We start from the raw sequence: 24,836 nt of genomic DNA, 5'->3' as shown, positions 1-24,836 counted from the left end.
TTCTGTCATCTGCCACCACTGACAACAGCCGAGCTCCATCCTCTTTGGAACCTCCTTCAGGTAGTTGAAGGCTGCTATCAAATCCTCTCTCACTCTTCTCTTCTGCAGACTAAATAAGTCCAGTTCCCTCAACCTCTTGTCATAAGTCATGTGCTCCAGCCCCCTAATCATTTTTGTTGTCTTCTGCTGGACTCTCTCCAATGTGTCCATATGCTTTCTTTAGCGGGGGGCCCAAAACTGGATGCAATACTCCAGATGTGGCCTCACCAGTGTCGAATAGAGGGGAATAATCACTTTCCTCGATCTGCTGACAATGCTCCTACTAATGCAGCCCAATATGGATTCTGCACTTGTCCTTGTTGAACCTCATCAGATTTCTTTTAGCCCAATCCTCCAATTTGTCTAGGTCACTCTGGACTCTATCCCTACCCTCCAGCGTATCTATCTCTCCCCCCCAATTTAGTGTAATCTGTGAACTTGCTGAGGGTGCAATTCATCCCATCATCCAGATCATTAATGAAGATGTTGAACAAAACCAGCCCCAGGACAGACCTCTGGGGCACTCTGCTTGATACCGGCTGCCAACTAGACATCGAGCTGTTGATCACTACCCGTTGAGCCCGACAATCTAGCCAGCTTTCTATCCACCTTATAGTCCATTCATCCAATCCATACTTTTTTAACTTGCTGCCAAGAATACTGTGGGAGACCATATCAAAAGCTTTGCTAAAGTCAAGATATATCACATCAACCACTTTCCCCCTATCCACAGAGCCAGTTATCTCACCATAGAAGGCAATCGGGTGTAGTATAGGGTAAAAGCGCACAAAAGAACAGATTTCATGGGGGGAAACCAGATTTTACTGCCTGTGATGTATTTTTCAGGCTGTGAATTTGGTAGGGCTCTAGGTATGGAGTAACAGCTTCTCCCTGCTGACTGGGAGCGCTGGGAGCACTGGGATGTCCCATGGGGAAATCAGGCTGCCTGCCCTCGTTCCTTGGCTTTATCTGAGACCCAGCACAGGGTTTCCACCTCCTTCGAGCTAGAAGGAAGCTTCCACTCACAAGTCCCCTAACCTCTCAACACCAGTACTGGACACGAGCCCTGTTGTCTCCCCACCCTTCCTCACCCAGCCGGTAAGCAAAGCAGTTTGGGGCAAGTGAGGGAGGGAAAAGTCACACACTAAATGTTTACCTTAAAATGCAAGGGCCCAGTTAGCTGCCTATGGGCTGTCACCAATGCACCATCATTTTGCCTTTGTTGAACCAGCCCTAGCAGTGTTAACCATCTGGGGGGATTTAATTATTAATTATTCAACACTTTCATTCTGAAAGCACCTTAGGGTCACAACAAGGTCAGGCCCCTTTGCAACAGGGGTTGTATAAACTCATGATAATGATAATCCTTGCCCCGGGGAACTAATGGTATAAAAGATAGCAATAGGCGTAAGGAACGAAAGTGCAGTGAAACCCTGCAAAGATCTGATCCAAAGCCCACTGAACTCAATGGGAGGTTTTTCCCACTGATTTTAATGGGCTTTGGTTCAGTCTCCCAGCTGAACTTAAGGTTGCAGAGGGGAGAGCTGGGATGGGGAAGGGCCAGGAGAAGTGTGTGGTGCCATTTAAAGAAACTGGGGAAGTCCCAGACCAGAAAACTCTATGACACGAGCCAGTGCAATTGGTATCTAGCAAACTGGTGGCTGCTGCTTTAATTATCTCAGCAGACACCTCACACCAGTGAGCGGCTTATTGTAATATGGGTGCACTGAATAATACATATTTACTGTGAAGAAAGGAAGGTGTTATTGTGTGGGAAGAATTTGGCAGCTCTGAATACTGAACAGCAGTTTCTGCAGAGCAGTAGGATTCAACCCGGTAATCAAGCCCATTAGCATTAAAAGGAACTGTCTAAATGTCAAGCCAGGTCCGATAAATAAGCCACTAACTCATTTAGAAATGGTTCAGAATGGCAAATTAAAAGTTTTGCTGCTAATTATGTTTCTTATTTTGGAGTTCTGTCACTTCTTGCTTTTTGCTTCCATTCCAATGAGATAATCATCTGCTGCCAAGATGTTCTGAAACCTGAGGCAAGGCAAACTTGGCCATGGAAAATAAGAACTTGTCTGAACCTCAGACCTCATTCACAAGCATTTGGAAGGGTCAAAACTATGGGCGAGTACCCACTAGCCAGGTGTCCTTTAGTATCACCCCCGCCCCCAGCCCCCATGCGGACATCAGCCTGAGACCTCTTGTCTAGACCCAGTGACTCATTCCACTTCCTGCCCATCAAAGCCCCTCTTTTCCACCCCGACTTCTGGTCCGCACCTGGGCCTTTGTGGATGTAGATTCTAGATCCATCAGAGGTCTCAGCAGATCTCAAAATCTCTGCCGGGCCCAGCCTGACTGCTGTTTTCAACTCTTGCGGGATCAAGGGCCTTCCTTAATCAGAGGTACCCCTGGAATATATTGCACTGCCCACCACTGACCTGCCCTCAAACCACCCCCTTCCCAGCTGTCAACCCTTTCTGTCTTCCTCACAACGGAAAGCATCCTTAGCCACCAGATTACCCAAACCCTCGTGTATCCTCCAGCACTGCCATGATGAGCCCCCTCCCACCCAGGGCCTGATCTTGCAAAGTGCTCGGTGCCTCCTGCAAAGTGCTGGGTGCCCCCAACTCTTGTTGACCTCAAGAGGAGTTGAGGAGTCTCAGTTCCTTGCAAGAGGCACTCAGCTATTTACAGGATGTGGCCCTTACCTTTCCTGGACATATTAGAAAGCAGTTATTTGGCCTCTGTAACTAGTCAGGGTTGGGACATCCTGACAGAAAAGTGGTAATGAAGAACTCCAAGTGCTGATGCCTGATTTGGTCTCTTAACTGCGCAGAGAGGACAGTTGTCTCATAACAGCCCAAATGGCCACATATCCTGGCATACCTTCATCATCTGACTTCTTGTCTTCTCCTTCTGCTGCATCACTTTCAACTCTCACATCTACAGATACAGAACAAGCATGGCGTGTTTTAGTGGCTAACCTGCTTGGGCAACGGTAGTTGCCTGAGCTACATGTCATATGGCCAGATTCAGGAGTGGTTTCAGTGTTAGACTTGTGGGGACTGAACTGAGACATAGGAAATGTCACAGTGAAACTGGCTGTTGGTTCAGTCAGTCAGGTACTTTGCCTCTGATAGTGACATATAACTGATACTCCTGGTGAAGGCAAACCCATTCCTCCTCCTTTATGCACCTGGTCAATCATACAGTACCATACGATAGCATGGGAGAAACTAATTTTGACACCCCCCCAAGATGGTAATCATTGTATGCCCTGAAGCATAAAGATTGATAGCCTGTGTAATTTGCAATTTAGCTAGTGCAATTGCAGATGTTAATCCTATATACATACATTCCAACCAAGCAAAAGTGGGGACGCTGTGGTGAGCAAGAGGAAAGAATTAAGCAAGGTTTCTGTGGAGCTTCCTCCATAAAATTTTGGAATCTCAAGTCCAATGCCCTCCATTTTTGAAGACTAGCATGTTTCAGTTATTAAAGTATATGGGGTCTGGGGGAGGGTGGTGGTGGAAGAGAGGCTATGATGGGATGGGTTTGTCTGGAATTCTGTCCTGTAAAAGGTTGCCTCTGTCAAATTACATTCTGTTAAAATACCAAGAAAGGCTGCACATCAAAACCCCAGGGCCCAGATTCATGCAGGTGTTTCCTACCTGACAACCACAGAGCTACGTATAGAAACCAGCATCAGCACAATACAGAACAAAAGCAAGAAAACCCACACACATGGAAGCAGGCTGCTACCCCATGCCTTCCTCCTGTCTTGCTGTGCTATGGACAGATGTCATCCTGATCTACAGATATCAAAATATACTCCTATTTGGCTTTATGTAATATTTTGGTGCCAAACTTTCTATGAAGCAACGAGAAAAATTAACTTGCTGGGCCCGTCTGCCTCATTCTTTGCTTTCCTATGTTTGCTTTGTTAGCTGCCTGTTTCTTTTCTCCTCAACTTTACTTCTAATTAAATTTCCCCCCTTTCAAGCCTTTCCCATCATCTGACCTTTTCCCACTTTCTTTTACTCTCTTTTCATTCTCCTTTCCCTCTTCCTCTCATGCTCTATGCCTCCTCCTCCCTCCCCACATAGTCCTTCCCAACGTTTTTCTTTCATCCCCCCCTTCTCTCAGATTTATTGTCCACTCTCTGACTCCCCCACATTCTCCTTTTCAGTTTTCTTTTTCCCCTAGCCCGAGCTTTTTCTCACCTTTCATGGTGTCCACAGATTCCTACCCCTCCAGTAGGGCCCCTGCACTCTCCCATGGGATGGAAATACGGGAACCACTGGCAAAGTTGGGGAGGGAGGCCACATGTTGCTAAGTGTTTCATGGTGAGATTGGGGCAGGGCATGGTAGGCTGCCTCCTTCAAACATTCAAACAGGATCAGGGGAGGTGGCATGATCCAGTGCCCAGATGGAAGCCACAGTCTGAGACTGTGAATGGACAGCAGCTGTCCATGGGCTGACCCCCTCAAGCAGACTGAAGAGGTGGTCCATGCTGCGCAGGGATACAATGCCTCTTGATGCTTCTCACAGAGACACGTCTGCCTGGAAGGTCTAATACATTCTGACTCTTGCTACTTTAGTTGCCACAATAGCCTTCTGCAGCAGTGAGTTCCGTAAGTTACTTATACTTTCTAGTTAAAAGTATTTCATTGTTATCCTTTTAATTTCATCGAGCATCCCATGTGCTTGTATTGTGGGAGAGTCCTGGGAGTCTGGAGGCTGGTGGGACAGGTACTGATAGGAGATGAGGGAAGCTGGAAGATGACTGCTTGGTCTGAAGGTAAAGGGTGAAATGTTACATCATCAGATGGGCAAGCCCAAAGTAACACCTACCTCATTCAAATCCCCACTCATGAGCCAGAACTGTCCTGCCAAGGTGCCAAAACCCCTCTCGCTTTGGTTGCTGCCCTGGACACTATTTCTGGACAGGGTGATTTACCCCCCATTACTACGGAGTGTTAGCCATCTGTCATCTACAGCAACAAGGCTGGGATTTTCAAAGGAGGCTAGTCCAAAACCTCACATTAATTTACAGTGATCAGGATTATTCACAGATTCCCAGGCCAGTCCGACCTCCTGTATACCACAGGCCATAGAACTTCCCCAACATAATTTCTTTTCAACTAGAGCATCTTTTTTAGAAAAAGCTCCAATCTTGATTTAAAAATTGCCAGTGACGGAGTCTCCACAAGCGCACCCTACCTTCACCTTTGGATTTAGTTTGGTTACATTCTTCGCTTCCTTCTTCAGACTCGTGTGTCTTAATGTCTTCATCTGTGTCAGGAAAGAGTACCACAGTGCCTGAAACATGAAAGCAGAGTTCATGTTACGAGTTGGTCTGATAGAGCACCGGCTGTGCTGAACTGAACGAGGCTAATCCTTAACCAGAGACCTGTGGTGTGTGGCCATAACTCTTGTCCCACATAGCAACATCCCCAACTTTTGTACCTGGGTAACATAGGCTCGGGAACTAGGGGCACGGCAGATGCTGCAGGCAGCATCCCCAGATTTCACTGTGAAAAGTTTGCTGGTGCTATCAGAACGGAGCTGGCAATAGTTCGCGATTCTTGAGACTCCCAGAGCTGTGCAGCATCCGTGTGGTGTGAGCGAGAATCACCCTTTCCCACATTGCTTTTGAACACACGTGGTTTAGAGTTTTGTGAGCTGTCTTCAGCACCACTGCCTGGGTAACCATGAATCATGGGTGGAAGTTACCTCCCAGTCCCAGCTGGGGATCATTTATGTCCCTAAGCATAAAAATGGATAACGTAGCTTTGTTAGTATAAAATCAGATTGTGAAACAGGCAACTGTTGGTGCCAATGGTTAGAGGACAGAGACAGTGCATAGAGTTTTACAGGGAACCCCTGGGTTGGATAGATGCATATTAATTCACCAAAGGTTGGCATGTAAGGTCTCTACTGAGAGCCAGTTATCCACTGGTTGCCATAATCATTGCAAAATGTATGTGCAGATAATATTTAAGGAGTTATATTTCTATACTAAAAGTTATGTTCTTAAGGCAGGTAACCAGGCAGTGACCTGTCTCAGACAATCCCTTTTGAGGCAGTGGGTAACAGACGCTTATCGCCCTGTCTGGTCATTGTGTATTGTGCTCATAACAATATAGGCCTATTTCATATTGAGCCAGATGCTGGTTAACAGATTGGGAAATCGACAAGTAAGGAGTATACTGGAAAAAAAAACCCAGCAGGGGGGCGTCCTGCTTATGAAAAAGGACAATGGATTGTTCTGATATATCTGGGGCTGCTAACGGACACCCTGGATCTTGGCTCACGAATGGACAATCACAGCCAAGCCTGGCTGTAAAATGCTAGAAGAACTTTGGGTGAGCCTTGCTCTATAAGACATGAGAGCATCTAGTTAATTAAGTCTAGGTTTTAGAATGTGTGTTATGACTTTATTTGATACATGACCCTTTGTTTCCAATACTTCTCCTTGCTGCCCTTGAATTGCTATGCTTTGTTAAATAAGATCACACTGGTTTTTACCATACACGTGCCTATGGGATGTGGGTTAAGCAGAGTGGTGATCTGAGGTGAAGCAGATAAGCTGGGGTGTACTGCTTCTTTGGAAGCAGTAAATCTGTGACTACTGTAAATGTCCGTCCAGTGGACCAGGGGCTGGACACTCCAGGGAGACACTCAGAGGGCTCAAGAGTTGGGGTGTGCCTATCGCTAACCTGCAGAGTGAAAGCAGGGCGTGCATAGGCCTAGAAGGGTGTGCTTGCGTTACCTGTGGCTGGTGGGGTTGGCGAGCTGAGCCACGGCAGGGACAGACAAGGCCCCCTCACAACCTTGGTACACCCAGGAAGTGTCACACTGATATTATTTTGCTAGACTATATGCCCGGGAATGCCCTGTGGCAGTGAGTTTGGCTGTCAGCCTGACCGCTCTCTTTTTGTCCAGCATTCCACAGAGCTGGAAAGACACGATTCCAAACAGAGATGTTACAAAAGTATTAAAAAAACCAAACACCTGTCCCTCTGCTTTGTTACTTATCAAAACTGGAGTCATGCCTTGGAGGTGGAAGAATCAGCAGGCAGAGCGGTTTGGATCCTAGGAACTTGTGAAAGCAAGAGGTTGATAAGAATGAAAGGGCAGAAATCATAAAATAGTTGGTTCTAATTCCTTCTTAGTCACAGTTGTCCATAACTTACAGAGAAATGATGGTCCAGGGGTTAGGGTGATTCAGAACACCTAGGGTCAACTCCCTCCTCTGCCACAGACTTCCTGTGTGAACCTGGGCAAGTCACTTAGTCTATGTATGCCTCACTTCCCCATCTGCAAAACGGGGATAAAAGTCCTTCCCTACCTCCCAAGGGTGCTGCAAGGACAAATACATTAAAGAGTGAGAGGTGCTCAGATACGGTGGTCATGGGGGCCATGCAAGCACCTTCCATAGGAATAAGATTGAACTGCCCTCTATGAAGAGTTACAGGAATTTGTTATGGCCTGTCGATCAGCTAATAAGAACCTTCCCTCCCTCTACACAGGTTTCCTTTTTTCACGCTGGCACTTATCTCTGGGGGGCTCTGGGACACACAATATTATGGGCCAAATATTCAAAGATAGGTACCTAAGTTGAGTCCATTCTGTACAGAAATACATTTGTATACAACATCTGGTTCTTGTGCATGTGGTCACCCATTTTGCAGGCACACCTGTTTCACGGGCACCTATTTTTGAACATCTGCCTATGATCTACGAAGCCGGGACGCACTATTTTATAATTTATTTACCCAGGAAAGCTGCAGTGTCTGGGAATTTACTGTTGTTTCCCCTCTCAGGTAAATTTGGTCGTTACCTGACCTTCTCAGGTCTCAGCTCAGCCAGACATTATGGACTTGATGCAGGAACCACTTAGTGGCCTGTGTTTCGCAGGAGGTCACACTACATGATCACAATGGTCCCTTCAGGCCTTAAAAAAAAAAATCTATGAATCAGTGTCCCACAGCGAGAGAGCTGTTGAGCTGGACTTACAATTTAGGATTCCCCTGGCTTTTAGTCCCGGACCTCCCTAACTACTAGCCCATCCAACACCCTGTCACATGCTTTATCTGCTGATGTGTTATTGATTAAAATTACTGATGCCCTAAGAGATTAACAAGTATGAGTGTTTAAACATTGTTTGTTCCAGATTCAATTTTTTAAAGAGTTTATTTTATTAAGAATCACCAGTGTATATTTCCAGACATTTTAGTTCTAAGCACATAGGGTTTTTTTTATACTCATCTCACAGAATGTTTTCCATGCTGTCCAGATTCACAGGTATGCTCCAGTGCTTTACACCATGCTGGAAAGGCAAAGCAGTAATAAACCCAGCTTCACCGGCTGGTTACACTGAGTTTGTAGCGTTACAGTGATGCAAAGCAGCCGGATCCTGCTGGTAAATCCAGCCCCAAATGCTGACATTTCTGTGTTAACTTGGCCTCATCACACAGTATGTGCGTTGCCATAGCAAGTAGGGCCTCACTCCTGGACGAGGACCCCATTGTGCTAGGCACTGTGCAAAGAATTTAGTGGTAGCTGAACCGCTTGGTAATAGTGACCATAACATAACAACCCTGTGCATGGGAAAGCACCAAAGCAGCTCACCATGGTGGTATGTAATTTCAGAAAGGGGAACTACACAAAAATTAGGAAGTTAGATAAACAGAAATTAAAAGGTATGGTGCCAGAAGTGACATCCCTGCAAGCTGCATGGAAACTTTTTAAAGACACCATAATAGAGGCTCAATTTAAATAAACACCCAAATTAAAAAAAAAAAATTAGAGGTCCAAAAAAGAGCCACCGTGGCTAAACAACAAAGTAAAAGAATCAGTGAGAGGCAAAAAAGCATCCTTTAAAAAGTGGAAGTTAAATCCTAGTGAGAAAAGAGACAGGAGCATAAACTCTGGCAAGTGATGTATAAAATATACTTTGGAAGGCCAAAAAAGCATTTGAAGAACAGCTAGCCAAAGACTCAAAAAGTAACAGAATTTTTTTTTTAAATACATCAGACGCAGGAAGCCTGCTAAATAACCAATGGGGCCACTGGACAATCGAGATGCTAAAGGAACACTCAAGTAAGATAAGGCCAGTGTGGAGAAACTAAATGAATTCTTTGCATTGGTCTTCATGATTGAGGATGTGAGGGAGATTCCCAAACCTGAGCCATTCTTTTTAGGTGACAAATGTGAGGAACTGTCCCCAAACTGGGTGTGTGGGCAATGAAATGGCAGATGAAATTCAATGCTGCTAAATGCAAAGTAATGCACATTGGAAAACATAATCTCAACTACAATATACATATTAAATGATGGGGTCTAAATTAGCTGTTACCACTCAAGAAAGAGATCTTGGAGTCATTGTGGAGAGTTATCTGAAAACATCCACTCAACGTGCAGTGGCAGTCAAAAAAGTTAACAGAATATTGGGAATCATTAGGAAAGGGATAGATAATGAGACAGGAAATATCATATTGCCTCTATATAAATCCATGGTATGCCCACATCTTGAATACTCGTGTAATGACCCATCTCAAAGAAGATATATTGGAATTGGAAAAGGTACAGAAAAGGGCAACAAAAATTATTAGGGGTATGGAACAGCCTCCATATGAGGAGAGATGAATAAGACTGGGACTTTTCAGCTTGGAAAAGAGACTACTAAGGGGGGATATGATAGAGGTCTATAAAATCATGACTGGTGTGGAGAAAGTAAATAAGGAAGTGTTATTTAGTCCTTCTCATAACACGAGAAATAGGGGTCACCAAATGAAATTAATAGGCAGCATGTTTATAATAAACAAAAGGAAGTATCTTCACACAACACACAGTCAATCTGTGGAACTCCTTGCCAGATGATGTTATGAAGGCCAAGACTATAATAGCATTAAAAAAAGAACTAGATAAGTTAATGGAGGATAGGTTGATCAATGGCTATTAGCCATGATGGGCAGGGATGCAAAACCATGCTCTGAAGTGTCCCTAGTCTCTGTTTGCCAGAAGCTGGGAATGGGCGACAGGAGATGGATCACTTGATGATTACCTGTTCTGTTCATTCCCTCTGGGGCACCTGGCATTGGCCACTGTCAGAAGATAGGACACTGGGCTAGATGGACCATTGGTCTGACCCAGTATGGCCGTTCTTAGGTGGTAGTGTCTATCCCTGGTTTATTATTGAAGGTAGGCCTTACTACATTGCTGCTTATATTGTTAAATGTATACAGTAAATACACTGGATATGCAATATGGCCATGTTAGTATTGCTGTAGGAACCTGTCCTTTTGGATTTCCTGGGCCTCACTTTAATCACTGGGCTGGGCTCTGGGGGGGAATGGGGGTTTGGGTGTATTAGCTGGGGGGACGTGGCTGGGCTATATGGGGAGGGGTTTTGCGTGTCTGACCCTCTCCCCTCCCCCTCCATCTGGGCTCTGGTGAGGAGGGAAGGGTGCAGAGAAACAGGAACTGCATTGTCATAGGGGTTTCTTTAATTCTCTACTCCTGGGGGAATTTCGTGTGTGTGTCTGTATTGTTATAGACATACTTGCTGACAGCTATTTTGAAATAAATTACCAAAATACTTGAAACTGGCATGATTATGTAGTGTTATTTTGACAAATAAAATTTTGAAATACTGTGTGCAGAATTTTTAATTTTTTGGAACAGAATGCTCCCAGGAGTAATTTAGGCACCTAAATCCCAGTAAAATCAACGGGAGTTAGGTGCCGAAATGCCTTTGAGGGTCTGGTCCATAGAGCCTAATTCTGATACTTACTCCTGTTCAGTAGCATTTTACTCCATCTGTGATCACATGGCTTTACTGTGGCTATTTGCGGAATAAGACATAAAATAAGAAAGTGTATTGGAATCTGACCCTTAGCGCTCCTCACCTTGACTCAGTGTGGGCTCAGGACTGTCCTTGCCATCCACATCTTCTCTGCTCCTCTTCTCCTCTCTGATTACTGATATAGCTTAAAGATCATGTTTTAGTTATGAAGTAAGCTTAGGAAGTAGGATGGAAATTAAATTTACTGCTTCTGTGACTACAGATATGAAATAAAGCTCAGATTCAATGATAGATCAATATCACCAAGGTAGTTTTATTAATAATTTAAAACCAATGAGAAATGAGCATAATAATTCTATGAATCCCAGTTCTGACGTCCTGTATGTTTTCTCCCAGGACATCTGTTTCAAAGCACAACTTGCACGTCTTTGGCAAAAGCTACCGTTAATAAGTTAACGTCCTTTGTTTTGCTTGCTACGCATTTAATAGATTCAGAGGTGGGCTGTGATAGGTTGGCGGTAATGCATTTTCTGTCATATAGCCATGAAAATACTGCACCATCTGCTCCCAGTGGCATGACAGACAACCTAGCTCAGCTGGGGCCCTGTGCAGTCTAAATTTTTTCCCAGATTCTGCAACAGAAGAGGGAATGTCCTCCTTTGAGGGGGCCCATTCTTCTCAAAGGCAGATACATAGGGCCTGATTCTGTTCTCTCACCAGTGTCCCAGAGTAACTCCACTGAAATTACTGGAGTTACACTAGTGTAAGAGGACAAGCAGGCCCTTAAAGGTGATTTGACACCATCGCAGAGACCTAACCTGTTCCTAGACATCCAGGAGAAACCACCTCCTTCTGCAAGACAACAGTAGGGCCATTTTTGAACCAGCTGACTGAGAGTCCCTTGTGGTAGAAGTTTTAAGGCACTCATACATGAAATGAACAACTCCATTATGAACCAGGAGCTATCAGTAAGGGAGAAGGGACCCATCAGCCGGAAGAGACCTGTAAGGGTCATGGGGATAGGATGGGAATGTGAGCAGAAAGGAGCTCCCCATAACTAGAATGTTTCTAGGTGCGAGGTCTGCTGTAAGGTATGTCTACACTGGAATTAGACACCCCTGGCTGGCCCATGCCTGCTGATTCGGGTTCCTGAGGCTGTTTAATTGCAGTGTAGATGTTCAGGCTCAGGCTGCAGCCCAGACTCTAGGTCCCTGTGAGGGGGAGGGTCCGAGAGCTTGGGCTCCAGCCCACACCAGAACATCTACACCTCCATTAAACAGCCCCTTTGCCCAAGGCCTGTGAGCCTTGGCCAGCCGCAGGTTTTTAATCGCAGTGTAGACATATCCCGAGTGTCCTCGTTGGTTTTGTCCAGGTTTCCACACACCCCTGCAGACTGGCCACAGGAGGGAGCCAGCAGCCAACAGGGGCAGTGAAACTGACAGCAGTCTGGCGAAGCACATACGTGCCCGAGGATCAGCTCCCACTGAGGCCTTTCTTCTGTTGCAACCCTGCCTGCCAACTCCTGTGAGGTCTCTCAGGGAGCCCTATTCAGTGCTGGGGCCTTGACCCATTGCAAATAGGCCCTGTGAACCTATGGGGATGGGACTCTAAATGCAGGGGGTCATTATGACTCAAGGCGCTGCTGCTGCTCACAGGCAGTTCTCAAGTGGAACCCTTGCTCTGATTGAGCCTCAGACCTAAACTCTGGCCGATATCTAATTCCATGCTAGAGGTGGATCTGAACACCGCTACCTGAGCCAATCTTTGCATAAAACCCTGCTAAAATACAAGGCAAAACAAACCTGGCTTCAGAAAACCAGCTGTTCAAGTGTAGATGCGCTGCACTGAATAACAGGAGGGCGACACAAATCAGGAATGAGAGACAGTTATCCCCCTGTCAAAATGCTTCAAATGCATCAAAGTTCCTGCTGAATAAAATTGTGCATTTTTTTTTTACCACAAAGCCGTTTTTAAAAGCAAACCGACTGTTTCGTTTTCCCAAAGTGCACTCTTTGGAAAGCAGAGTGTTTTGGATGTTAAATACGGTGCTGCTGTTTGATGAACTCACCGTTCTCAACGGACGCTAGGGATTTGTCTGAATAACTCCATTCCGTCTGGGTCCCCAGATCCTCAGCCTCACATCTTCTTCCGTGAGTGGCGGAAGATCCACCCGCAGACTTTCTGCAAAGAGGCCACAGCAGACTGGCTTTTACATCACTACTAGTGGCCAGAGTGGAAAAACCATCAGAAGCGTTCGCTGACGTAAGACACGGGCCAAATTTTTCAGACATGACAAGTGATTACAGCAGGGGCGGTGCCACCTCTTCCCAGTGGCGGGGCTGAGGTGGGCTAGACAGAAAATTGGGGGTGGAGGGGGAGGGCTGCGCTACCCATCTTGTGGGTGCACGGCCCCCCCGACTTCTGCGGTTCTGTGCTGCTGCTGGCAATGGTGCTGCCTTCACAGCTGGCCCGCAGCCGCTGCTCTCCAGCCGCCCGGCTCTGAAGGCAGCGCCGCCGCCAGCAGCAGCGACGTGAGGATGGCAATACCGCACCATGACACCCTTACTGCTGCATAACGTTTGGCCTTCGCACTGGGAGGGGTGGCTGCTGGGAGGCCAAGGCAAAGTTTCGGGTGGCTATTACCTGTGCAAGCCACCACCTTTTGCCACCCCTGGATTTTGGGTGCCTCCAACTTAAGACACCTTAAAGGGCCCTGATTTTCAGTGTGTGTGTGTGTGGGGGGGGGGCGGGCTGCACTTTCTGAAAGCCAGACCCCTTTAAGGTGTCTCAAGGTGGGCACCCACAATCACCAGTCACTTTGGACTCTCAAAGGGAACAGATCTGTTGCATAAGAGGCAGCTGTCTTTGCACAGAACTTTTCAGAAGAAAGTCACACTTTAAATTGAATGAAAACATAGGGGCAACTATCAGCCTCAGGCACCCAAAACAACTGAGCAGCATTAGTGGGGATCCAGTGTATAAGAGCAAGCCTCCAGCCTTGTCACTTTCATTACCGCTGATCCCGAGGGTTTCTAACCTAAGCATGACTGGCATGTGCTCATCAAACCTAACCTCAATTTGGAGTGATTGATGCTCTGCTCATTTCATCTCAGAGGATTCTGCTGCATCTTCTGATCACGCTGATCGCTCAGCTCAGCTCCACTTCTCAGTGTAGCATTCACTCTGCATTGTGTGCACACCACAGTCCGACACAGGGGCTGCATGTATTGGTGAGGAGAAGGAGATGGGTCTCTTGGACCTCCATATGATTAGCAACCAATGAGGTCTGCGGGATTGGCCTGTCATTTTCTGCACTTTCTTTTCACCTAAAATTGACTGGCAAGCGGTGAAATCATTTTGAACTAGTGTTTAAGAGCTGACATGGTTCCCGTCCAGCCATCTCTGCCTGACATCCCTGTGAGATAGATAGTTAATTTGGTTTGCCTCCTAAATGGTAATTTAAAGGTGTTCAAGGTTTTTATGAGTATCCTCCTGCGTAGGAGGAACAAGGTTGAGCAAAGGGCCACCAAGGGCTGATTGAATGAGACCCCAGAAAGCCAGTGGATTTTTTCCCCCATAGCATTAGTGATTCAGCGAGGCCGTTACACATCACTGCCTTTGTATTATGTGTCTTATGGTTAAGAATTTTAAAATATTCTGGACACTGTATACACTGAAATTTACATATTAACTGATGAAACCCCCAGGGGAATGCAGGAATGATCAATCTAAGTTACTTACATGGCCCCATTACTGTAGTATCCGAGTGCCTCACAATCTTTTAACATTTTTACCCTCCCAACACCCTGGGAGGTAGGGAAGTGCTAGAAATCTCAGCGTATAGAGGAGGCACAGAAGCACAGAGAAACGAAATAATGTGCCCAGGGTCACACAGAAAGTCTGCTGCAGAGCAGGAAATTGCACCCAAGTCTTCCAAGTCCCAGGCTAGTGCCCTAATCACTGGCTCAGATCCTACCTCACCTAGGAGCCAGAACTGCCCACCTCCAGGGAAAGAATAAAGCCCCCCCCCAATGCTTTTCTACTTTCTAGGTTGCCAATAAGATTTTTCTTGCTTTTGCACAGACCATTTGCTTATGCTTGTGATCTCCCATTAGTCCTCTTGGGAGTTGTGGAGCTAATCTCTTCTCGTATCACAGTGAAGCATTTACCCCAGGATGTGTACATGACACCCTGACACCTCACTATTCACCTCTGTCATGTAATTAGCATATGTTTTGTACAAAGTATGTCTTGTGAGGTGTCATTCTGAAGTCTTGATCTGCTAGACATTAATATCGTGTTGGATTGTATGTGTTATTGTCATATGTGAAGTTGGGCTATGTATGTGCTACTGAAACATGTTGTGAGATTGAAAACACCCACAAACAGCCTTTCAAGTACAACTGTAAAAAGGCCAAACACTGTTAATGGCTTATTGAGGAAATGCACACAAGCACAAGGGTTACCCCAGGAACTGTGTACAATAGAAACCTCTCAGAGATAGAGCTACACAATGGAGACTGTTTGACCCAGGTCACAGCAAAAGAGCATTCCAGCAAGTGGGAAGAAGATATAAAAGAGGGAAAATGACATCATAGGGGGTCCTCACTCTCCGTCCAGCAACATACCTGGAAACACCTAAGGGGCAAGGATTGAACTGTGGAAAATGATGGTCCCAGGCTAGAAGGACCATTAGCCTGTGTATGAAAACCTAGGAAAGCCAAGGCAACTTGTGCCTTAAGAGTCTGCCAGCCTGTGTTATCACTCAGGTTGAGAATTTGTTAATTTATATCCTATCTATCTAGTGTGTTAAGCTCAGTTTGTGGTTTTTGTTTATTTACTAAGGTAATCTGCTTTGGTCTGTTGGCTTTCCCTTATAATCACTTAAGATCTACCTCTTGTACTTAATAAACTTGTTTTTGTTTTAAACCCAGTTTGTGTAATTCAAAACTGGGGGGTGCAAAAAGCTGTGCATCTCTCTCTCCACATTGATAGAGAGGGCGAATTTCAATTAGCTTATGCTGTACAGTTCTCTGTGCAGCGCAAGACAATACAATTTTAGGTTTACTCTCCAGAGGGGGAGTGCACTTGCGTGCTGGGCAATTCCTTAGCTGAAAGCCTTCCCATGCGGTACTGATTTCAGTGTCTGTGTCTTTCTCAGCTGGGTGTGTCTCTACCTGTGTGTGAGTGTATGCTAGAGGAGGCTTGAGGTCCTGGCTTAGCAGAACAGGGTGAGGGAGCCCAGGCTGGTGTAACAGGCAGGCTCAGTGGTACCCCAGTACATCAGGTGGCTCCGCAGAAGGGGGGCTGGCAACCCATCACAGTGTACTGTTCCCCAATTTTCAGAATTTTGAAATGAATGATGCCTCAGTTCTTCCAGGTTGTAATTTGCAATCAGAGTGGATACCTCAGAATGAGACATTTCACTGTGTCTACATGTAGCAATACAATAATGTTCTTTCTATAATCCGACTATTATAGCTATTTTGGCTAGTGTTACATACAGACCCTTAGGCGTAAAGGCCCATCCTTTTACTATAGGAAAACATTGCTCAAATATTAACGGTTGAAGGAATAACATCAGTGGGCCACATTCACCCTTAGTGACAAGTAAAGTACACCAGAGATTAATTTGGTCCAATTCATTCTGAGCCAAAATTGTACCTTCTTTTGCAACAGCCCTGTTATTCCCCCCTCTCTAAATAGGTCTAACATTTATAGAGGAGGGCCTAAAGCTGGGCCAGATCCTCAGATCATGTAAATGAGCATAGCTCCACTGAAGTCAATGAAGAGAACAATGGAACTGTGCTGATTTACACCAGGAGAGGATCCAGCTCACTGTTTCATCCAAGCTATACAAACATTTCATCAAATAAAATCATATAAATACACGCACAACTTCCAGGGCTGCATTTTCCTTTAAGAAACAATTATATTGATGTCTGCACAGGTTGACAATATCCTTTTTAATATAGCAAACGATGCGGGGTATGAGACAATTACTTAGACAGAAGTAACTTCCAGATTATTAATAGCACAGATACAGCAGATCCTGCCAGAATGTAGATGCCGGAGACATACTGTACATCTCCAGTTGTTAGATATTCACAGTACTAGCCTAGGTATTGTACAAATATACAGTAACCTGACTGAATCATACTGAAAAATGTTATCAAATACTCTCCTTACTTTGATTCCTTTGATTTAGAACCAGCATGCGGAGTTGATAGAGAATCTGCCTGAAATTCTGGAGGGGAGAGGAAGAGAAAAGTTTTCTTTAAACATATGTTTTGCCTTGTGGAACAATGGAGCTTTTCAGTATTGAATTTTCTTGCTATTCCACTATTTTGTATTTCAGACAACACTTTGCCAGAGTTGCTGCCTTAATTGGAAGCTTTTTGCATTTTAATGATACAATAAATTGTATGCGGGGGGGGGAAGGGCCTTTAAAATTAGTTATTAAAAAAGCCCTTGGAGTCTGAGGACAGAATTTTCAGAAAATGATACGTTTTACAAGCAAATTTACTTTGCCTTCCTATTCAATTATGATTATAACTAACCTGTATCACCTAGGGTGACCAGACAGCAAGTGTGAAAAATCAGGACAGGGGGTGGGAATAGGCGCCTATATAAGAAAAAGACCCCAAAATCAGGACTGTCCCCATAAAATCGGGACATCTGGTCACCCTAGTATCATGTCATACTCTGCAGACTGTACCGTATGCTGTTCCTAAAGAGATAAAGCTGTGACAGTGTGCCATGTAAATTACTCTACAAACCTAGCAATATGCCATGTGTACACAGTTAGCACTGTTATGTAAATTCCAGTAATACACACACACACACACAAACGCCAACCTACAGCAATATGCCTTTTAAACTACCATGGACAGCATGCCAAGTGAATTCCTTGCATAGAGTATAAACCAATACGTTTTGAAAACTTTTCTCCAAACCTCCCACAAAGTGCCATGTAAAATTGTGTATAGGGGGAGTTAAATTGGCTGTAGGTTGGCAGGAACCCCACATTTTGCCCGCTTATCAAAATAGCGGACTCCTGTGGACTTCTCACTCGACTTAATCATGCCTGTGCTTCTGCACGGTAGTGTGTTCTCGGGGGCATGTGTGTGTGACTAATCTGAAACTAACTAGAATTGCACAATCAATTCTTTCTAGTTGAAAACAATTGTTAGTGGTGCTGAGACAGAGTGTGTGTAACCCACACACCTCCTGGGTGTGGTGTTCTGTCCCATCTAGTGGCACTGAGACCACTTAGAGAGATAAAATGAGTCTGCTCTACAGCCTTAGCTAACAGCCAGCTGGAGTTTAGCTCATGCTATAGAGGCTCATGACCTAAGCTCCAGAGGCCCCCGGTTCGATCCTGCCCATCGAGGACCGCGGTCTGTCAGCGTTACCCGTGGTATTCTGAGGAGCACAGAGGCTGAGATTGAGCGTCCTCTGATGGTGCTCAGGGAGAGCTAGCGTGAGTATAAATAGCAGTGTAGCTACAGTAGCACGAGCAGCAGCAGTCAAGCCATGACTGAGCTGTGCCGAGTACAAACCCACCTGCAACTTGGTGGGTACGTGGCACGTCTCAGCCAGGCCTCTGCTGCTGCTACCCATGTTACCACAGCTACACTGGTATTTACACCCACAACAGTTGGATGACAGCTACTGTGTACGCATACATGAGCAGGGGAAACCAGCATGCTAGCTCAGAGTGTAGATGTAGCCCATGAATATGCCTACACTGCAAGTGAAAGGTGTGATTTTAGCATGGATACCTGTGCTAGCTTTAACCTAGATAGCATGGGTAACAATAGCAGTGGGGGCATGGTGACATGGGCTTCAGTATGGGCGAGCAACCCGAGTAGGTGCCCAGGGTCCCGGGAGGACTTTTTTGCAGGTTGCTATCCTGTGCTGAAACTAGGGCCACCACATCTGCACTGCTGATGTTACCTAGGTGATCTAGACTGAAGCTAGCATGGATATGCCTCCTTGTGCTACCATCCCATCTTTACCTGCACTACAGACACACTGTAAGAGCTTGTCTACACTTGGGATTACCTCTTACACCAGTACAAACCCTCAGTGTAAACATGCTGCACCAATGTAAGAGGTAGTTTTCACTGGTGTGGTTTATCCTTGTTTGCAACCAGGGCGAGCTGCATCAATGCAAGCCATTTTTTACACGCGTGCAGCACATCTATACTAGGTGCTGCTGTAACCCACTGGTCAGTGAGTGTTACACATCCCCCTCTGTACCCACCCCTCAGAGACTATGGGTCTGTTACAGCTTTCAGCTAGAGAGTCTGGCTCTTTAGCTCAAGCTGTAGACACTCTGCTTTAAAGATCCTTGGTTCAATTCCTGATGTTGACCAACGTGGTGGCCAAGGCCACACTAGCATCAGTGCAAAAATCCCAAGCATAGTTGTGATCTAAAAAAGAGGAATTTATATAGAGAGAAATAGAGGGAAAGAAGACAGAGCCATTCAGAAATGAGTAGGAGATGGAAGAGAGACATGAGAGACCATCAGGGTTTGGGGTGCGGGGGGAGAGAAGAAAAAGGCACATGGACAGCAAGGGGATGAAGAGAGAGGTTTATACACTAAGGTGATGGGAGGAGGTTGAGGATAAGAAAGGGAACATGCAGAAGACACCTGGGGAAAAGAAAGCACAAGAGAGAAGTGCTGAAAGTAACTGGACGGGTAAGCTGAAAGAATCAAAAAAGGTTCCTGGATGCCATGTTACTGCCCATACTTCATGGGCCATTCACACCAGGACCCCTTTATGCTGCTCTGGCAGCACGAAGAAGCCTAAAAGTGGGTATCTGGTGCAAATTTATACCACTTTTAGGCCCCTTTACACATCTAGAGTAGTGTAAAGGGGCTGTAGTGCAAATGAAACTCTGGCCCTATATTTTTACGTTACAGTGGACATTCTAAAACAATGTGTTGTAGAGCTACACATATATCCACTACATTAAACTTTATAGGACAGTCATTTAAAAATGAAGAGGAGTTCATTTTAATATGTTCAGACCCTTGTTGTATCCGCTTTCTGTAAATATTTTAGTGGGTGAGTTTACTGGCATAAATATTTGTGGCAACACCAAATTTTAAGCAAAAGTGTTCATGGACAGGAAATTCTGAGTTTGTAAATGGAGTATTCACACTGAAAACCTGATTCCAAAGTTGGGTTGACATTATACAGACATTCAGACCTGTTCTAGGACCGGTTGGAAGGATAGTGCACACAAGGCTCTGGAAGATGGATCTGGTTTAGTTAACTTGTTGAAAAGTGGTTTTAACTAAACTGGTTTTAAATATGGATCCCTTTGCTAGAGCTTGTTTATATTACTGGATAATCAGCTTTAGAACGGGATGAAATATTTTTGTAAATTTCTGAAGAGTAGACAGGACTTAAGAGTTACTCTCATTCAACCAGGGAACAGAAACATACCACATGATCACAGTATAGCATACCATGTGATCAACGTGACCAATCAAATCTAACCACACCAGTTCAAATTTCAAATATTGAATTCTCCCACAAATTACTCACAATCTACAGTCCAAGAATTATTTGTGACTATTTTTGATCCAACAATGTTAAAAACTGGAAAAACAATGAGAAACCTGTAGGTTGTTCAGTCAGCACATGGAGAGAATAAGGCAAAATTCCTCCTTTTTTTGCTACAGATTATTTTACCAGCTTTCATATTTTTCCTGCTTTTCCCCTTCATTTTGAGATATTTCCCCACAGAAATATTTCATTTTTTCTTTTTGAAAAAACAAAACAAAAACAACCGCCCCCCACTAATGAACAACAAATAAAGACGACAAAATTACATTTGGAATTTCCCTTCTTTGACAATTTTTGTACTGATAAGAGTCTGTATAAATCTGTATTATTGACTGTGCTTTCTGGGTCCAAAACAAGGAGTTCCCAAAACCCATATTTGATTTTTTTACCTACCACGCATCCATGTACCACTCTATGCCAAAGAAGCCACAGACAGAGTATCATCTTACTTGCATTTTAAATTGCAAGTCAAAAGTTTGTGGTCCAACATTTTAGTTCTTAGCTTCCTTCCTCAGAATGGCATTTGTTGAGGTTACTATATGCATTCAGTTCTAGTTAGTTGACAGCTTTGTTTCAAATCTTTGACCTATTCCAGTGGGGGATTTACTTGCAAGGATGTAGCTCGTGTGAGTGCATGCTAAGAATATTTGATTTCATTGTGGAGAAGAGAGACTTTAAATGGTTTTTATGCATTAAGAAAATAAACCTTGTATATGAGCAGAGATGACTATTGTAATTCTAAGGAAGTGGGTAAGGCGTGCACGGTAAATACACAGAGTTGAGGGGAAAACACCTATCCCCGCTACATCTCCAGAAAACACAATGCTGCTGCTTTCGCTCCGCAGGGAGAGGCAGCTGCAAAAGCAGCAGCTGTCCCTGCAGCTCCCAACTGTTTGCCGTTGCCACTCCCCACAGCCACAGCTCCCAGCTTGCTGGCTCCAGCAACTCTTATGCAGGGAGAGGGCCCGGTGGCATCATGTGATGGAGCGGGGCCAGCAACCCCTGGCAAAAATCTCAGGGGGACACATGACCCCACGTGCCTCACCTACGCGTCGCCTCTGGCTTCTGCTCAGCAGGGATGGGGGGGTGTCTTGGGGTTTCAGCTTTCAAAGTTCTTAAGATTGTCATATGTGGCTCAGAGAGTCAGTAAATTTGGCCACCCCTGGTATAAAGCCTTTGAAAATCATAGTTCATGCATGCTCAGTAGAGAAGTCTTCAATTTTAACAGCTGTAAAGCCAAAGTTTGTCATCACTGAGCATGCTCAGTCCCCACACAGTTACAGAGCATGCTGCAGCCCAGACTTCCCCCTAGTGACCACTCTCAGGTGATCTGGGCTAGGAGGGGAGGATGAGTGGTCACTGGAACTCAGAACAGGGAGCCTGTCTCCTCTGAGTGCTCAGTGACCTGTCTTGTTGGTATTCATGCTGTGTGGAGGAGGAAGCCATCTGATTCTAAAGCAGAGGGGACAAAAGCTGGACCAGGGGTGAAGGAAAGGAGAGAGATTGGTACAAGAAGCCTGGTGAGACTGGGACTGGGGGCAGGAGAGAAACTGGGATTGGCTGGGCAAGGAGACTGGGGCTTGGATGAGCAGCCTGAGGAGTAAAGACGAGGACTGGCTAGTCGAGAATTGACTGGGATGAGGCGCCAAGGGTGGAGAAGAGGCAAGAAAGGACAGGACATGGACAGGTTGAAGGGGCTAGGACTGAAGGGGTCAAGTTTGAAAGGAACAGAAAGAAAAGTCTGGACCCATGAGAGAACACTCCCCTCCAGAGTCTGGAATTGAACCCACAGTTCCTGAGTCTCACCATCCCTCTGCTCCCATCAAATAGCTTTGAAACTCACTGACCAAGTGTGTCTCTCATTCCCCTCTAGTGCTGGTCTACTTAGAGGATAACAACCTACTATTGCTATCAGTTACTTCCTTAGCCCAAGTGGCAGAGATCTGTGCAGTGGTTCCAGAAAGTTCCAACCCAGCTATTGACCCATGTGAGTGTTGAATTTATATTTTTCAATTTCTTTTTAAAAAAATCTAGAAAATTATATACCCTTTCTCCCAAACTGGGGTGTAAAGAACTTTATAAATATTGCAAAGTCAAACTCTCAAAAATTACAGAATACCAGAATCAAGGTTGCCTCTGAAACCTTAATTCAGTGTCCTTATGCATATGCATTATGTGATTGTGTAATTAAAGACTGAATCATACTATTTTTGCCACATTTTCTAACTTTTGAGCGCTTGACATTGCAATCTTAATCGTTGTTCTTTTAACAGAGATTTTGTGTGTGTAATTAAATAGAAGTGTGGCTATCGACCACATGTGAGCAACCCATTGCAAAATAAATTTGGAATTTTAATCCCATATCCATAAAACACTCATGATCAGCCTAACTGCTCTCACCAAAGTCAGTGGGAGTTTTACTGTTGCCTTCACCGGGATTATTTAGATCAGCACTGAGAGCATCTTTGAAAGGCCTTCCCCAAATAACCATGTTCTCCTTGTCTGAACACATATTTTAAAAGGACAAAGAAATCCCCCTCTCAGCCAAAATACCTGCCAATAATCTGCCTTTGTGTGAAATTTCTTCAGCCTTTTCCAAGTGAGTTTCCTTGTACTTTTTATCCAGCTCTCTTGAAAGGAAGGAGATGGCTCCTTCTGGATCTTTTTTATCTGGGACATGCTCTCTGCTAACTTCCCCACTCCTCTCTCTCTCCAGCAAACAGAGATTACTCTGCTTAACATACTCCTCCACGGACTGGTTACTAAGGACTCCTTTTGCAGTCAAATACTCTTTTTCTAGCTTTTTAACATTTTCTACAGTGAGGCACAAAATAGCAGATTGGGAATCTGATGAAATACACCCAGAGGGAGATGGGGATGTTCTCAGTTGGGGCTGGTTACTGCCAGCCACTGACAGCTTGTGTCCTTTCGACATATCTGCAATGCATTAAGGAGATGAAAATCTTCAGCAACAGGCAAGAAGTCAATTCATCATTCTGGTAACAAAGAAAGAAAGAAAGAATAATCCCATTAGTCATTTGCTACTGCTGGGCACATTGATTTATGTAGTTAAAATATTCACACTGAGATAACCTTATTAGATTGAAAATCACTTTCTTTTCAGGAGGGTCTACTAGGGCTCCAATCCAACAAAGCACTTAAGCATGTCCTTAGTATTAAGCATGTGCTTAAATCCCATGGAGGTCAGCAGGACTTTGTTAAGCGTGTGCTTAAGTGCTTTGCTGAATCAGGCCCTGGGATAGCTTAAAAAAATGAAACCCCAAAATACCTCAGAGAACTCCATATTCATAGGCCCAAACACACTAGAATCAAATACCTCGCCTCATAATACACATTACCGTGGTACCCACTAACGCTGCACTAAAAATTGCGCCGGTGATGTCATTATTAACCCACTTTTCCAGGGGCTTTGTCATTGGCTATAAAATGCTGAATGGTTGAAACTTACCATATGAAGCCTGGATCCAAGTGCACTTTATATTCATTACCAGCGTCCAAACAAATTGTTTTAGGCATTTTATGCTCCATGCTGGCAACCACCACAAATATACAGAGGAATCTGTTTAACTGGCCCAGCTGGTGGTCCATTTAACATGCCAATTAAGAGATGACAAACAAGACAGCCCAAGAAAGACTTGAAATGAATAAAAATATTAGCCTTTGAAAATCCTGTATGGATCTGATATTTTAAGTTTTGTACAGCTCTTTGTGAAACATACACTAGTCAAGCAGAGTGACTTGCCCTGCTCTTTTGAATACCTGGCTGATGATAGCTTCTTCCTCTGATCCACCCAATCCGTTTTATGTAAAGAAAAAGGAAAAGGGGGGTGGGAGTGGACTAAAGATAGGTTGACGGCCCCTGTGCTTCACAGTCCCATCTTGGATATTATCATGCATTGTTTTCCTCTACTCTAGTTGCTCACCAATATGGTCATTAACACACATTTTACCTATGTTAAACATCAGATGAATAGTTTGGAGACTCTCCTTTACCTTTTTAAAGATTGGAGGAACATTCAGCTTTTCTCAGTGATTGAAAAACTCACCTGATTACCATAGATTCCAAGGTCAGAAGGGACCATTATAAAAAGAAAAGGAGGACTTGTGGCACCTTAGAGACTAACCAATTTATTTGAGCATAAGCTTTCGTGAGCTACAGCTCACTTCATTGGATGCATGCAGTGGAAAATACAGTGGGGAGATTTTATATACACACAGAGAACATGAAACAATGGGTGTTACCATACACACTGTAACGAGAGTGATCAGGTAAGGTGAGCTATTACCAGGGTATCTTTTGTAGTGATAATCAAGGTGGGCCATTTCCAGCAGTTGACAAGAACGTGTGAGAAACAATACGGGGGGGGGG

At 44.7% G+C, this 24,836-nt stretch overlaps 1 protein-coding gene across 1 annotated transcript in view; it reads right to left on the bottom strand.

Moving 5' to 3' along the window:
- ERICH6B (glutamate rich 6B) overlaps window positions 1-23,381 on the bottom strand; it is a 48,776-nt gene extending 25,395 nt beyond the window's left edge. Inside the window, exons 1-6 of the mRNA XM_074961054.1 lie at window positions 23,000-23,381; window positions 17,051-17,108; window positions 12,930-13,042; window positions 10,965-11,045; window positions 5,272-5,370; window positions 2,935-2,991 (exon numbers count right to left, since the gene is read on the bottom strand). Coding sequence (XP_074817155.1) covers window positions 2,935-2,991; window positions 5,272-5,370; window positions 10,965-11,045; window positions 12,930-13,042; window positions 17,051-17,108; window positions 23,000-23,381 — 790 coding nt within the window. The remainder of the gene's footprint in view (window positions 1-2,934; window positions 2,992-5,271; window positions 5,371-10,964; window positions 11,046-12,929; window positions 13,043-17,050; window positions 17,109-22,999) is intronic.
- Between the last annotated feature and the right edge of the window lie 1,455 nt (window positions 23,382-24,836).

This window comes from Natator depressus, chromosome 1 (genome assembly GCF_965152275.1).
Source record: "Natator depressus isolate rNatDep1 chromosome 1, rNatDep2.hap1, whole genome shotgun sequence".
In the NCBI taxonomy this organism is placed as follows: Eukaryota; Metazoa; Chordata; order Testudines; family Cheloniidae; genus Natator; species Natator depressus.
Note: the sequence above shows the minus strand (reverse complement) of the source record. Positions and strands in the feature narration are given on the sequence as shown.